Genomic DNA, 15,855 nt, shown 5'->3' with positions numbered 1-15,855 from the left:
ACATTTATTATTTTACTAAATGTAGAGTGTATCCAGTGAACATTATTCTGCCTGTATATTTATTCCAAGAATAGGTCCTATTAGATAAATGTCTTGTAAATGAGTGTTTGGTTACACTCGGACCACTTTGTAGGCTGAGCACGTCCGACGGCCCTTAGCCCTATTTTTAGATACCGCAGAGAACTATTGCTGAATTGTACGGCCATTTCCTCCTTCGTATTGGGAGTATTATGTACTTGTGTTGTAACTGACCCTTTAGCCTTAGGTGCCTACTTGACCGAACCGTTTTATCATAAGGATAATAGCTTACGATCTATTCAAGAACAGTTCTGCAGTAAGAGGCTCTTTCACGGAATATTTTTGGCGAGTCAATGTTTTTAGTCTGAAGTATAATCTTTCTACGATACTATGTATTTAGGCTAGATAATTTAGCTTATAGTAACGTAAATGCCAGAATTTTGTACAGAATGAAACTTGAAAGAGCTTAATCGTATTGTACTTAAACTACCTTGATTATTATGATGATATGAGCACCTATAAAATTTTTGCTTGCGATGTCAAACACAGAGTATGTAGACAAACTATCTAAAACTTAGCGAAATTGACAAGTAATGCTACATATATGCAGTCTTATTAAAGTAACATTTACGGAGCGGATACTCGTAAAAAACAAAAAACACGACGGGTGTATTGAAGAGCATTACCACAGACCACAGGCATTACCTAACTTATAGCACCTTATATCGTGGATCTAATGTAGATTATTTCTACGGTGAAAAGCTTACAATAGTAACAATTATTAGGCTGGGATGCACCATTTTACTTTAACTTTGACAAACGTCAAAAATCTGTCCAACTCTATACAAACAACGCCGGTTATCGTTATAGTTTTATGTGTACACCAGATAAATAATATCTATAGCCTAACCTCGGTCTTTTTGCCGCAGATATGAAAACGAGAAGAACGCTCTGGTGGTATCGGTGGTGTCGTGCCAGGGCCTCCCGGGCAGGGAGCCGGCCGGGCCCGACCCCTACGTCAAGCTGCAGCTGCTCCCCGACAAACAACACAAGGTCAAGACCAGGTATGTGGGAAAGAAAGTTTATATTTAAGTCGCCATTTCATAATGGCAGTGGGCGGGGCTCATAGCTCGTAGAGCTGATGATGGCCGCTGGGGTAGGAAAGTTCTTGAGTGGCAACCACGAGCCGGAAGACGTAGCGTGGGCAGGCCTCCCACTAGGTGGACCGTCGCGGGAGGTGCCTGGATGCGAGCGGCGTAGAACCAGTCTTTGTGGAAATCCTTGAGGGGGCCTTTGTCCAGCAGTGGACGTATTTCGGCTGAAACGAACGAACGAACTTCATAATAAGGGCTATCGTTTTAACTTTCACCCCTTGGCGCCACTGTGGAGTAAGGTCACTGTCAAATGCTAGTGGCGAACAGTGGTTCCAACTAGTGTGTGCTGAAGCGGTAGGAGTGAGGAGGTAAATTGTTGCCAAGATGCACTGTATGGTTAGGATTGAAAGTTATCAGATCTTATGTAGAGCCAAGCTTCTAAATCTATGCCCTTAACCGTAACTTTTGTCAAAATGTGACATGGCGAATCGTCACATGAGCGTAATGCTAACAGCGCCCCACTACTAGTTTTCATTTTCTAGAAGCCACGCGTCGAATTTGAAGACGCTCTTAGCCCTGACAAATTTTCGGGGCTAAAATTGTCATGCCACTAGCAAGTAACTATCTTAAGAGACAGATCAAGAACCTTTATCTTTTTCATCTTTATACATATAATTATCATTTATAATTGTCACTTGATGTTAAATTAATATGGAGAGCGGGGATATTTTACAAGTATTTAATTTACTTAAAAGAATTCCTCGATCGCAATATACAAATGTAAAAGCCCCTGGTTATGAATCAAGAAATTTGACTTTGAATTTGGATCTTTAACTAATTATGCTCCTATCACTTCCAGGGTGGTCCGCAAGACCCGCTGCCCGGTGTACGACGAGGACTTCACGTTCTACGGCATCGCGCCGCACCAGCTCGCCGCCATCACGCTGCACTTTGTCGTCCTCAGCTTTGACAGGTTTTACACCTATTTTGTTGATATCAATAGACTATTCTGTTTATTGCTTTTTGTTTAGTTTTATCCCAAGAGTCGATTGTGTTAATGTGGTTTATCCTAGCTTTACGAGGCATGAAAAGAAGACAAGTTTGCATCCTTGAATCTGATATTTTTGTTATGTTTTGTAGTTAATAAGTAATATGGATATTAAAACGAAACTAGTAACTAATGAGGACATCATTCTGAACTGACACTCGAAATTCGATATAAACTCGAGCAAAGATTCAAGCAATTGGATTAGCTAGATTTCAATATCCATAGAATCAATCAAAAGTTGGGATTTGTTATTGAAAATGAATACTCCACGGCACTAACATAGAATTCTTCGAAAGGATACAGGAGTTACAGTGGTGAGAACGAGAGGAGTCCATCATTTTCCCGACTTAATATGTAACAAATCCGATGTCTCTTTCAATTAACTATCCTGAAGTTTTTCTCAACTTCAATCTAACAAATCCTATGTGTTCCTCATCAGATACTCCCGCGACGAGATCATAGGCGAGGTGGTGTCGCCGCTGTCCACGCTGCAGCTGCACAGCGGCGAGGCAATGGCGCTGTGCCGCGAGATCCAGCCGCGCAGTCTCAAGGTACCGCCAGTAAGATAAGCACCTTAACTAGTTGTAATAGAGGCTAGTATGCAAAGAAAAGCTGTAGTACCGGGTGTACCAGTAAGCTACACTGGTAGATCTTACGTGATGAGATCATAGGCTGTACTGCAGCTGCACAGCGGCGAGGCCATGGCGCTGTGCCGCGAGATCCAGCCGCGCAGTCTCAAGGTACACCCAGTAAGATTCCTATTAGAGCTTTAGGGCTCGTTTTCATTGGTTTGATGGGCTATTCGAGGAGAGAGAATGCAGAATTCAACCAATTCCCTGATTTTGGCGCGATTGGGAATTATTGTGAGAGAACATCAATCGCACGCATTGCTGGGTACCTACTGGTGTCGACTTCGATGACTTGACATCTTAGGGACTGTTGTAACAGGCGCGCAAAACATTTACCTATGTTTCGAGTGCTATCAATTTTTGACTAACCGTATAAAATGATGCTAACCCGAACAGAATTGCAGCATTCTGGGCTCTCACCTCCGCCGCCTTTTACAAATAAATTAGTTCCTAAGATGTCAGTCATCAAAGTCAATAGGGCGGGTAGTGTACCTCCACTTAAATATTACGACAACCTAGCTCTTTATACAGTAACTAGCGGCCGCCCGCGACTTCGTACGCGTGGACCTCGTTTTACTCCATTAGGGGTGGAGTTTCGTAAAATCCGCTCTTAGCATCTATAGCGCATACATTTTAAATTTCGACTCTCTTACTTTAAACACATAGGACTTTCATAATATAAACTTCCAACCCTCCTTTTATCTCCTTAGCCCCCGTAGTTGATATTTGTAATGATACATTTTCAGTATATGTACCACCACCACCACCACCACCACCATTTCAGCCATAGGACGTCCACTGCTGAACATAGGCCTCCCCCAATGCTTTCCATGTTGATCGATTGGAAGCGGCCTGCGTCCAGCGCTTCCCTTTACGATGTCGTCGGTCCACCTTGTAGGTGGAAGTCCGACGCTACGTTTTCCGGTACGCGGCCTCCATTTCAGAACCATTCTGCGCCATCGGCCATCAGTTCTGCGTACTATGTGCCCTGCCCATTGCCACTTCAGCTTGCTAATCCGTCGGGCTATGTAATCGACTTTGGTTCGTTTACGGATCTCCTCATTTCTGATTCGATCTCGCAAAGAAACACCAAGCATAGCCCTCTCCATAGCACGCTGTGTAACTGAGCTTCTGTATAAGGCTTATAGTAAGCGGCCACGTTTCCGAGCCATAAGTTAGCACTGGTAACACACATTGGTTATACACTCTAGTCTTCAGGCATTGAGGTATTTTGGACGAAAAGATGTTGCGTAGTTTCCCGAACGCTGCCCAGCCGAGTTGAATTCGACGATTGACCTCCTTCTCGAAATTGGACCTACCTAGCTGGATCGTTTGTCCAAGGTAGACATACCTACTTGTCGACAATCTCGAGAATTGAGCTCGCAACTGAAACTGGGTAGGGCGCAACATGGACATTCGACATAAGCTTCGTTTTGTCCATGTTCATCCTCAGGCCTACCTGTTGGGAAAATCGATTAAGGTCTTCGAGCATTGTGCCAAGATCTTCCAACAATTCTAGCATGACCACAATCGTCGGCAAACCGATGTGTACACAGTACCACAGTGTACCGAACAGTATATGTACACCTCCACAATATCTAGAGATCATAGTGAGCATACATTTTAACTTTCAAGTCTCTTACTTTAAAAACCGAGGACTGCAATACAAACTTCTAACCCCCTTTTTAACTCCCATAAGGGTTGAATTTTGCAAAATTTCGTCTTAGTGACTACCTACGTTCTAAAAGGAGGTGTATTACAGCGACAATTTAGTGTCCTTTGAATTTGTTCTGTGCCTTTGATCACCCACGGATACGATGTCCTGGGTGAGCCAAGTAGACTCTAGTTAAATTATTATTTTAGTGTCCTTTGATCATCTACAAACAAATCACACATCTGAATAGTCACATGTCCAATTGTTGTACTACATAATATTTTGTTTTGTAACATTTTTGATATTTTCTAAAAACCGCAATAAACAAATTGGACATGTATGTGACAATTCAGAGGTATGATTTATTTATAGGTGTTCAAAGAACACTAAAAAATCATTTAACTGGAGTCCACTTTGATCATCTTGGTGATCAAAGCCAGGTGATCAAAGTGGAATAGATAGACCATTAACCCCTATGAGAACTCTTTTGAGACTTGTAGTTTCCGAGACTTCGTGATGAGTGAGTGAGTCACTGACGCCCGTATTCACAAACATTACTATGAGGTCTCACAGTGCGCGTGGATGCACAGGGTGACACACGAACCAATCACAGAGCTCTATTCAACGCTGTGCGTTCGATTTGCTGCTTCACTTAAGCAAGCATCGTTTGTGAATACGGGCGTTAGTCATTCAATGACCTTTCTTTCTACTAAAATTATACGTACCTATAGTAATTATCATTAAAATCAAATAAGTATTCAGTTATTAAAAGAGTATCTACCTACCAACCTAAGTAATTAAAATAAAGACCCTATCAAAAAATTTACAAATTACATACAGAAAATAAAAACGAAGTAAATCTTATCCTATTTAAGAGCGTTGTAGCAAAAAGTTGGCGTTCGAATTTTAGGTTTTTATTGCTTGACGTCGCGTAGTGAGTGCGCAAACTGCATTTATCTGTACAATTTCAACGCTGCGTCGACTGAACGATCTTAATCCGTAGTTGTATCGTACCTAAGACAGTACATCATACATAATAATAAAGAAATAATGTATAATTTACCTATTTGATTTTTTCTCAGATCAGACTTTTAGCAAAATCAAGTTACGTAATTAATGTATTTTTTACACTGGTAAATCCCGCGACAAGTTTTTAATCTTTAAATTGAGTAAAGTAATAAGTTGATGGGTTTGAAAGAATTTATGTTTTATTTTATTCTTTTTACAGCATCAAAAGCTTGTTTATGAAAAATATTTACTATTTAAATTTTACTTTTGACTTTTTAGTTTTTATGATGCGGGATGGAAAAATTAAAATTTATTCTGATTTTGTGACGTTTCCGCACATAAATATGGATAGGTTAAATAAATAGAATGAAATGTATGAAAACGAGCATGCCATTTTTTAAACGTTATCTATAATATCTGTGTCCATCAAAGAGCTCGTAACTAAACATCGTAAGCGCCATTCACATTATTATCTAAAAGTTAATAATAAATATTTAGTTTTTGTAAATCTAAACAAGTCAGGAAATCAAAGAGGTAAATACTGATATTATTGTGATTTTATAGAATTTATTATTATAAACCACGGTCGTATAATGCTAAAAAATCAGAGGTAACTTTAAGATTTTTATCCATAGAGCAAAATTTATCTAATTGTGTTTTTAAACAGTTATCCCATTAGGTACACATGCGTTCTGTAATACAAACCCATCAAAAACAATACTTGTCAAAAAACCAAGTCTCACTACTCAGTTGTTCTACGGTAAAAAGTTGTGAGATCCATGTAATACCAAGTCCAGTCCAGGAAATCATTAACGTTTTACATAAATATATTGACTTGGCCATCGCATGAAAACACGTGTAAATTAAATTATTTAGTACGAAATGAAACGAAATTTTGCATGCCTATGTAGACATGCAAAATGGCAATGCCAGATTTTGTATGGAAGGTGGCGTCTTTTTTTTTTCGCGCGGCCATTGACCAAACTTTGTTTTTTGATTACAAAATAGTGTAATAAACCAAACTTACTATGGCATGTATACCTCTAAACTCAGTCTGAACTGAGTTACGAGCATTAGAAGTTTAATGATTTTCATACTAGATTTGCTTTTTGCGCGCAAGTTTTGTAAGAAATTGTAACAAAATATTGCGCTATTTTTTTATTGCGCTGATTCTGCTGCATACTGATGTCTGGAGCCTTTAATGGATGGTATTGTTTGTTTACACATACAATGTCATTATTTTGTTGCAATTTCTTACAAAACTTGCGCGCAAACAGCAAATCTAGTATGAAAATCATCAAACTTCTGATGCTCGTAACTCAGTTCAGACTGAGTTTAGAGGTATACATGACGTCATAGTAAGTTTGGTTTATTACACTATTTTGTATTCAAAATACTAGGTTTGGTCGAAGGCCGCGCGAAAAAAAAAAGACGCCAATTTCCGGCATTGTCTTTTCAGCTCAATGGGAAAACGGGAAGTAAGTAAATTTTAAGTTGCAAGATTTTTACAACTCCAGATGTCAAAGAAAATAAAAGCTTGTAGATAGCTTTACAAAGAAAAGAAAGATTTATGAAGAAAATAAAAAGTACTGTCTACGATACATTTGTTAGGCCGTGTTGCACCATCTTACTTTAACATTGACATCAAAATTTTGGATGTCAAAAATCTGTCTAACATAAAACACCGGTTATTGTCAGTTAGGGTCAAAGTTAGGTGGTGCATCTCAGCCTTAGTGTATTTTAATTAAATTTAATACAAATTAGGATGACGAAAATAATCGATAAGTGATCTCACTCGAATATTTCTTATAGTAGGTATACAAGATGTCGAACAAATGGTTACTTACTGAAAAAGTGATTCATGAGACCTAGCAAACGGCATCAATAATATGTTTAAGAACGAACTGAATCTATTCAAAAAACCTATATTTCCAGCTTTCATACATTTAATACAGTTACAAACAAACACGAAATCAATGGTTTCTGAGAATTCTGAGTGCCTTAATGCCGTCCCCTTTATCTGTTTATTTAGTATTAAAATTTATTAATTAGTATCTCTTGATGATATTGTAGCAAGTTAAACCTAAAATCATGTTTTCCGTAAATAATTTAAATAAGAATGCAATTTACGAGTTTGTTGTTTGATTATTATACAGGGTGTTAGGTAAATGGGTATATGAGCCGACACTAGCCCATGTTAACATGGTCATATAATTAAATGGTCTGGTGAAGTCAGAAAATTGATATCTTCATTTTAATAATTTTAATTTCCATACTAATCGTATTTTATAAAATTTATTTTGTATGAAAATAAAAAAAAATGATCGCCCCGGGTGCCAACCCATGCTACGCCGCCACTGTATGTAATATTATTGTTAGAGTATTTTATCTGTAGTTATTACTGTATTTGTGTAAATCTATGTTGCATTATGTATGTTTATTATGAGTTTTTTTTTAGTATTGTACGCGCCTTAGCCGCCTCTCACATTTGCAGTCTCACTTACTAGGTGTGCTGGAAGAAATTTCTTTTTAGAAATAATCTTTTTGTAGGTGAACAATAAACTATAAATAAATAAATAAGAATGACGTCAATTTCGAAACACCCCCCCCCCCCTATCTATCATTTACCGTCATCCGCAGACCAACCCCCCCCCCCCCCCTAATTTAGAATGACGTAATATATGGACGGCCCCTAATTAAAAATCAAGTGAAATCACTTATCGTTTCCACCCTGTACCTATACTTTTAAAAATAAACTCATTTTATACGTTCATTTGTATAAGTATCTACAATACAAATACCTAAACAACTTAGTTGACGTTTTATAAAACTATTTGTCTAAATGTCATCGAGCGACCGCTGGTGGATTTTCCATTTACCTGACCTACCCCTTTATTACTAAACGTTTAATATCAGATGAATAGTTACGCACCAATTTCTTTCATTCAGTCGTCAGTAATTGAACTTTCGGAAAAACATGACGAAGCATTGTGTGACCATACAGACGCTATTCAACTTTTATTAGTAAGGAAGAGTATATTTTATGTTGGTAGAAACACAATAGCATAGACTAATGTTTTGACACCCTGTTAAAATTTTTATTAGTCATTTATTTTTTTGCGTCCGAAACAACTAAAGCATTGAATTCATCGCCAATTCTTGCAGAGTCTCTCTTAAAATCTAATTTCACCGAGTGCCAGTCTCTACTCCAGTTCAGGCATATAGATTGTAATACAGTAATTAAAACCTTCAGAGAATTGAATATGAAAAAAACCGAGGACCTTTGGGGAATCTCTGTCAGTATTATTGGGACAATTATTGACACCATAGCTCCTCACCTTGCATTCATTTTTAACACATGCATTGATCAAGGTTGCTTTCCTAGTTTAATGAAATTAAGTAAAATAATCCCATTGTTTAAGGCTGGTGATAAATGTGACCCCTCTAATTTTCGGCCGATTTCTATTTTACCAGTACTTAGCAAAATTTTTGAGAAAATTATATTTCATCAACTTCTTTCACATTTTATTTTCAACAAATTACTTCACAATAAACAATTTGGTTGTACCAAAGGTAGAAGTACTACTGACGCTGGAGTAGCACTACTGAAACACGTCTTTGATGCTTGGGAGAGTAAAAAAGACGCTGTTGGTATTTTTTGTGACCTTTCAAAAGCGTTTGATTGTGTAGACCACCAAACCTTACTAAAAAAATTGCGACATTATGGTGTTTCGGATGAGGCACTTGGTCTGTTGAACTCGTATCTCACAGGCAGAAAGCAAAAAGTTTGTATTAATGGAACTGAGTCTTCTGGAGCACCTCTTACCATGGGTGTGCCACAGGGATCGATATTGGGACCTTTGCTATTTCTTATTTATATTAATGACCTTCCCTACTTTGTAAAAGATCTATGTGATATTGTGTTATTTGCTGATGACACATCTCTCATTTTTAAAGTTGATAGAGGTAAAGTAAACCTTGATGATATAAATGACACACTCTCACAGGTTTTGCATTAGTTTACTGTTAACAACTTATTGTTAAATGCAAACAAAACTAAGTGCATTAAATTTACCTTACCTAATGTGAGGCAGGTTCCCACACAATTGATGGTGAAGAATGAACCATTAAATAGCATAAGTTCCACAACATTCTTGGGAATCACTTTAGACTCTAAACTTCAGTGGGGTCCTCATATTGAAACCTTGTCAGCAAGGCTCAGTTCAGCTGCTTTTGCAGTGAGAAAGATAAGGCAATTAACTGACATTGAAACGGCAAGGCTAGTTTATTTTAGCTATTTTCATAGTATAATGTCATACGGCATATTGTTGTGGGGCTCAGCTGCGGACATTGAAACTGTGTTCGTTCTGCAGAAGAGAGCAGTGCGGGCCATTTATAACCTTGGACCCCGATTTTCCTTGAGAGAATTCTTTAAGGAGATTAATATACTGACAGTAGCTTCACAGTTCATTTATGAAAACCTTTTATATGTTCGCAAAAATATAGAGCAATTTACTAGAAAGAGTGATTTACACAAGTTCAATACAAGAAACAAAAATAAACTTGCCGTTCCAAATTTCAGACTGCACAAGATTGGTAATTCATTTATGGGGAAATGTATTAAACTTTTCAATAAATTACCACAAACTGTTGTAGAATTGCCCATTCATAAATTTAAAGCACATATCAAAAGCACCTTAATGAAAAAGGGCTACTATAAAGTTGATGATTATATAAAGGATAAAAATGTTTGGAATGTTTAACTACCTAGCTCGCATTAATACTTATGACTATAATTTGTATATTTTAAAGACTGTAAAACCTTGAAAAGGAGGCTGACAATAGTGACTGAGTTTCTTGCGCTGCTTCTTCTCAGCACTGGCCCATTTATTGTCCCGAAGCAGTGGTAGGGTTAATATTGGGACGTGTAAAAGCGCTTTTTTAAAGCCTATTTGCAAAAATAAATGAATTTTATGAATTTTATGAATTTTATGACCAAACAGATACCATAATAATATCTTTTGTCTATTCTACTCATATTCTGTAAGTAAAATAATAAAAAGTTTGAAAAGAAAGAAATTACAAGTCCGATTTACCTAAACAAATAAATTAAAAATACTTGCGGATCAAAAGTACTCAATCATACTACAATTTACGAAAAAATCACGCGTGACGCATATACGTCAGTGGGCAGTCAACTGACATAGACCCGGCGTCTACGAGTGCCAAAGCACGACTGATTTATGCCATTTGATGCACCCGATTTTATAGTATTTTCAAATTAATTTTTCATTTGAAGATTGAAGATAGATATTTTTTCTTTTTCACACAATAATAGTACTATGTTTCTTCTTAAGTATAAAGTAGTTTATGTTGCCAAATGACTTTTAGATTATGAGATGTGACCTGTTTTCTTGCAGTAATTTTCTCGAATTTTGACTATCTTAGACATGATAAAAATGCATTTTAATGAATTAAACATCAAAATTTTCTCAATACACTTTCTTCTTCAGGGTATTCTTATTCTAATAAATACATTCTATTTTCTTACTTAGAAATAAATTTGTTGTAATATTAGTTCAAAATTGTGCCTTCGCGAGTTACCTGGAAATCGGGCTTTCGAAATTCGCTGTTTTCGTAGGCAAAAATCCAATTTGAACGAGATTTTGTCAATAGAAATTCCGTAAAAACGTATGATAATTACGATGATATAAGTCAAAAGAAGCTATAACAATAAATTATATGACTAAAATCATTTCGAAATCTGCCAAATTCTCGATTTCTGCATGAAAAATGTGACAACGCTCTTAACTACAATCGCCCACGCGCCCATCCCATTTGTCCGCCGCTGAACCGTACCCTAATATTCATCTCGGTAGATGGCGGCACATAGTAAGAATTTGCAAGGAAGTTTGTAAAAAGTCACTAATTAACACTTTGATTTGCTCGTTTAAACACAGTGAATGATTCAAATAGGTACATACAGTGAATGGTTCAATTACATAAAATATCTTTACCTATTAAATTTTCAATATTATTTAAGAACAGCGCTATTCATAGTACATGTAATATTTAGTTACTAATTTACTAATGATGTCGATAGATGGCGTTTGACAGCTTTGCCTTCATGAATATTTACGTACCTCAAACGTTTTTGTCAGGCGCAAGAAGATTTTAACCAATGACGATAGATGGCGCTTTTCCACGTCTTATGAAAATCCTAAATATTTTACGGGACCCTATTTTTTTCCAAAATAAAATTTAGCCTATGTTACTCGTGAGTTATGTAGCTTTCGAATGGTGAAAGAATTTTTAAAATCGGTCCAGTAGTTTTTGAGCCTATCCATTACAACTAAACAAACAAACAAACAAACAAACAAACAAACAAACAAACAAAGTTTTCCTCTTTATAATAATAGTGTAGATTACTAGCGGCCGCCCGCGACTTCGAACGCGTGTATCCCGTTTTACCCCCTTAGGGGTGGAGTTTCGTAAAATCCTTTCTTAGCGGATGCCTACGTCATAACATCTACTTTCAGCCCGATCCGTCCAGTGGTTTGGCTGTGCGTTGATAGAATACTATGTCAGTCAGTCAAAAGTGACCTTTAAGTTATATCATCATCATCATCATTTCAGCCATAGGACGTCCACTGCTGAACATAGGCCTCCCCCAATGCTTTCAACGTTGATCGATTGGTAGCGGCCTGCGTCCAGCGCTTCCCTGCTACCTTTACGATGTCGACGGTCCACCTTGTAGGTGGACGTCTCACGCTGCGTTTTGCGGTACGCGGCCTCCATTCCAGAACCTTGCTGCGTTGAATTATATATTTAGATATTATGTGCTATTTCGCATTTAAAGCTTGGTTGTTCAGCGTACGAGTTTTCCTTCCAGATGCGGTCGGTGGGCCGCGGCGAGGTGTTGGTGTCGCTGTGCTGGCAGCCGGCCGCCGCGCGCCTCACCGTGGTACTGCTCAAGGCGCGCAACCTGCCCAAGATGGACGTCACCGGACTTGCTGACCCGTTAGTATTACTTGTAAACACTTAGCTCTGATCATCACATAATAAATCAAATTAACTTAAATAAGTAAACTACAGATATAGCTAGGGTTGCCAGATGCCCGGGAAATCCGGGATTGTCCTGGAATTTTGCGTCTTGACCCGTGTCCAGTAATTAGACATTACTGTCCCGGATTTCCGAAAACCTAATAGTTTTGTGTCAAAATAAACTAATATGTAATAACAAATGACACGGCTGGCCTGCCTGTGAGTCCTATTATGTACGTTGACGTACATTACTTATTTAATAAAAGTGTGTATTTGAAAATAAATGGCATTTTTCTTTTGAAATACAAATTAAATAATTTGAGAAACCAAGATATTTTTACTATGGCCAAGTCCCAACACCGTTGTCCTAGTAGGATTGTCCCGGATTTGGTAAGTTTCCATCTGGCAACCCTAGATATAGCCCATCTAAGTCGATTCCTGGAGTTTAGAGCTGTGGGAGGCTGTTATTTTTAGCGAGACCTTAGATATTAAGTATAGTATCTAAGGTCTCGTTAAAAATACATTACGTCAGACATGTATTTAAAGCTTTGTCACAGACACTCCTCCTGTAACGCTCTTCTACCGCAGAAATCTGCTCGTGATGTGCTATGACTTTTGCTATGCGATTTTGCAAAGTTTTTTTTAACACTTTCATGGACAGTAAACTGCTATAGCATTCATATCAATTAAACTTATATTCTGTCTGGATTACTGTCCGGGAAATGTAATTTTTAGATACTGTTCTTTGATTGCTTTTCGGCTATGAAAAGTTTGCTTGGTGAATAGTAAATTGTTATTTTTTTGCCGACCAAAACGATGCTCGATTTAAATGAGCAATGAAATTATTTCTCCTCAGATACGTGAAAATGTACCTGCTATACAACGGCCAGCGCATAGCCAAGAAGAAGACCCACGTCAAGAAGCGCACGCTGAACCCCGTGTTCAACGAGTCGTTCGTGTTCGAGGTGCCCGCCGCGCCCAACGCCACGCTCGACCACGTCTCGCTCGAACTGCTCGTGCTAGACTGGGACAGAGTCACCAAGAATGAGGTAAATAGCAAACCTTATCACCTAACTATAAGGTTCAATGTTAAATAAGCGGACGCTGAACCCCCTGTTCAACGAGTCCTTCGTGTTGGAGGTGCCCGCCACGCTCGACCACATCTCGCTCGAACTGCTCGTGCTAGACTGGGACAGAGTCACCAAGAACGAGGTAAATAGAAAACCATCTCTGTCACAGAGCAATAAGGTTCAAAGTTGTAGAAGCGGACGCTGAACCCGGTCTTCAACGAGTCCTTCGTGTTCGAGGTGCCCGCCACGCTCGACCACGTCTCGCTCGAACTGCTCGTGCTAGACTGGGACAGAGTCACCAAGAACGAGGTAAATATTAAACCTCATTATAGTCAAAACGCTATTTAATTACGCACTAGCAGACAGGTAACGGGCAGCTGCAGCAGTATACGCCCGATCATAAATGCTCCTAAAGGAAAGTTACTGTAAACGTTGTGAAATGTGAATGTACAACGTAGCTCACCCGCTTTAGCTGTCTTTTCCTCCACACAATGCTTCACAATTGATTTTTACAAAACTATTTAAAATATATATTTTACAGTATCTAACTACTGTTGTGGTGGAATGAAGCTTCAGCTTCTGCGACAAGCCGAAAGCAACATAAAATGGCGCACATGCGCCACAGAGGGAGGCCTACACTTAGGAGAGCTCAAGGCATCAGTATTTATCATCAGATGATGGTGATCATGTTTAAAATTAATTGGGGTTCCAGGGCTAGAACCATGTGTTAGTTTAAGAAATTTGTGCCTTAGGCCTCAGCCTCGAGTTTAGTGGGCAGCGGGGCGGGAGCGGCGGCGGCGCGGGAGCGGCAGGATCTTATGCGTAAAATCAAATAGACCGGTTCTCGAAAACAGCGGCGCGGGAGCGGGCAACGAGCGGGCAGCGGCGAGGGAGCGGGCAACGAGCGGGCAGCGGCGCTTGAGCGGGCAACGAGCGGGCAGCGCACTCCTTCTTTTGCCCACAATAAATCGAGCGTTAGGAATAAATTTGAATCGAAATAAAATTGTCGCCGTTGTTCAAACATTTCGTTTGCGAATAAAAACAAATATCTCGACAACACAACCCCGAACACAACATTTCGCCGCTAAAGCGCCGCGCGGGCTGCCCGCTTGTTTCGAGAACGGGTCTGCGTTGCCCGCCCCGCTCCCGCGCCGCCGCCGCTCCCGCCCCGCTGCCCGCTAAACTCGAGGCTGAGGTCTTAGAATCACTTTTTAATGACACTGCATTCTCCCAGGTGATCGGTCGGCTGGAGCTCGGCGCCGAGGGCACCGGCAGCGCCCGACACCACTGGCGCGAGGTGCAGGCGGCGCCGCGTCGCCAGATCGCCGACTGGCACAAGCTCAAGGAGTGAGCGCCACGCCACACCCCCCACCAACCACTCGCCAGAAACCCACTGCGGACTGCTGGGACAGAGATAAGTCCACTCTCCCTTTCTTAATCCTTCAAGGCCCGCGAATCTAGACACAATAGATAAATCAATTGTTATGACATTAATGAATGCCGTCTGGGACTCAAGCGGTTAAGGTAGCCTTTCGAACTAAGTGTCACAGACGCCGCGCGTCTTTAGCTTTGGTCTTGTGCCACCAACGCCGCGTCACTAACTCTCTTCAAAAGGCTACCTTTAAGACCAAAGCTAAAGACGCTGCGTCTGTGACGCTTAGTTCGAAAGGCTACCTTTAATATCTCTACCTTCTTCGTTCACAAACTGAAAAGTACTTTCTCAATCTGGAGAGGTTTTGATACAGTCAACAGCACATCAGACTACAATTTTGTAGCCAAAAAGCACCTAATTCAACTACTTATGATGCCCAAGATTGATGTGCTGGTTGATTAGTACTTATAGTAGATTGTGACAGAATAATAATTACTATTGAACATAATTACATTTTCAAGTTTTCTTTGTTAGACGACTGAAACTTACGGTGCCATGTAATCGTGCATCGGTCAGGAATAAAATGAATTTGTCATACGTAAATTGGCGCCCAACGTGGTGCACAAAATGAATAAAAAAAACTAACCTTTCTTTAAATTATTTTATTTATGTTATGGACAAACCTCTGTTCTAGTATTCGCCGCAGTGTCGAAAGACTTTAACCCACCTCCCACTATTAGCCTATAGCTTTCCTATTCCTAGGATAAACATTGTAGAGTCAGTATTTAGCACAGTCATTTATTAATTTATGTTTTCAAAGACCTTGACGAATAAGTAGTCATGACAAATAACAATCCTTTGTTATTAGTCACAAAAATATTAATGTGTGACAAAAAATACTTAATTCTTTACCATTAA

General features: G+C 39.2%; 1 protein-coding gene across 1 annotated transcript in view; it reads left to right on the top strand.

Moving 5' to 3' along the window:
* Positions 1-15,855, top strand: part of LOC135079471 (synaptotagmin-4) — a gene marked incomplete at its 5' end in the record, with an annotated part of 32,218 nt that extends 16,363 nt beyond the window's left edge. Inside the window, 6 exons of the mRNA XM_063974128.1 lie at positions 948-1,082; positions 1,972-2,085; positions 2,600-2,711; positions 12,344-12,471; positions 13,352-13,544; positions 14,800-15,855. Coding sequence (XP_063830198.1) covers positions 948-1,082; positions 1,972-2,085; positions 2,600-2,711; positions 12,344-12,471; positions 13,352-13,544; positions 14,800-14,916 — 799 coding nt within the window. The remainder of the gene's footprint in view (positions 1-947; positions 1,083-1,971; positions 2,086-2,599; positions 2,712-12,343; positions 12,472-13,351; positions 13,545-14,799) is intronic.

The sequence above is a fragment of the Ostrinia nubilalis genome, chromosome 16 (assembly GCF_963855985.1).
Source record: "Ostrinia nubilalis chromosome 16, ilOstNubi1.1, whole genome shotgun sequence".
Classification (NCBI taxonomy): Eukaryota; Metazoa; Arthropoda; class Insecta; order Lepidoptera; family Crambidae; genus Ostrinia; species Ostrinia nubilalis.
This window is presented reverse-complemented; position numbering and strand designations above follow the sequence as displayed.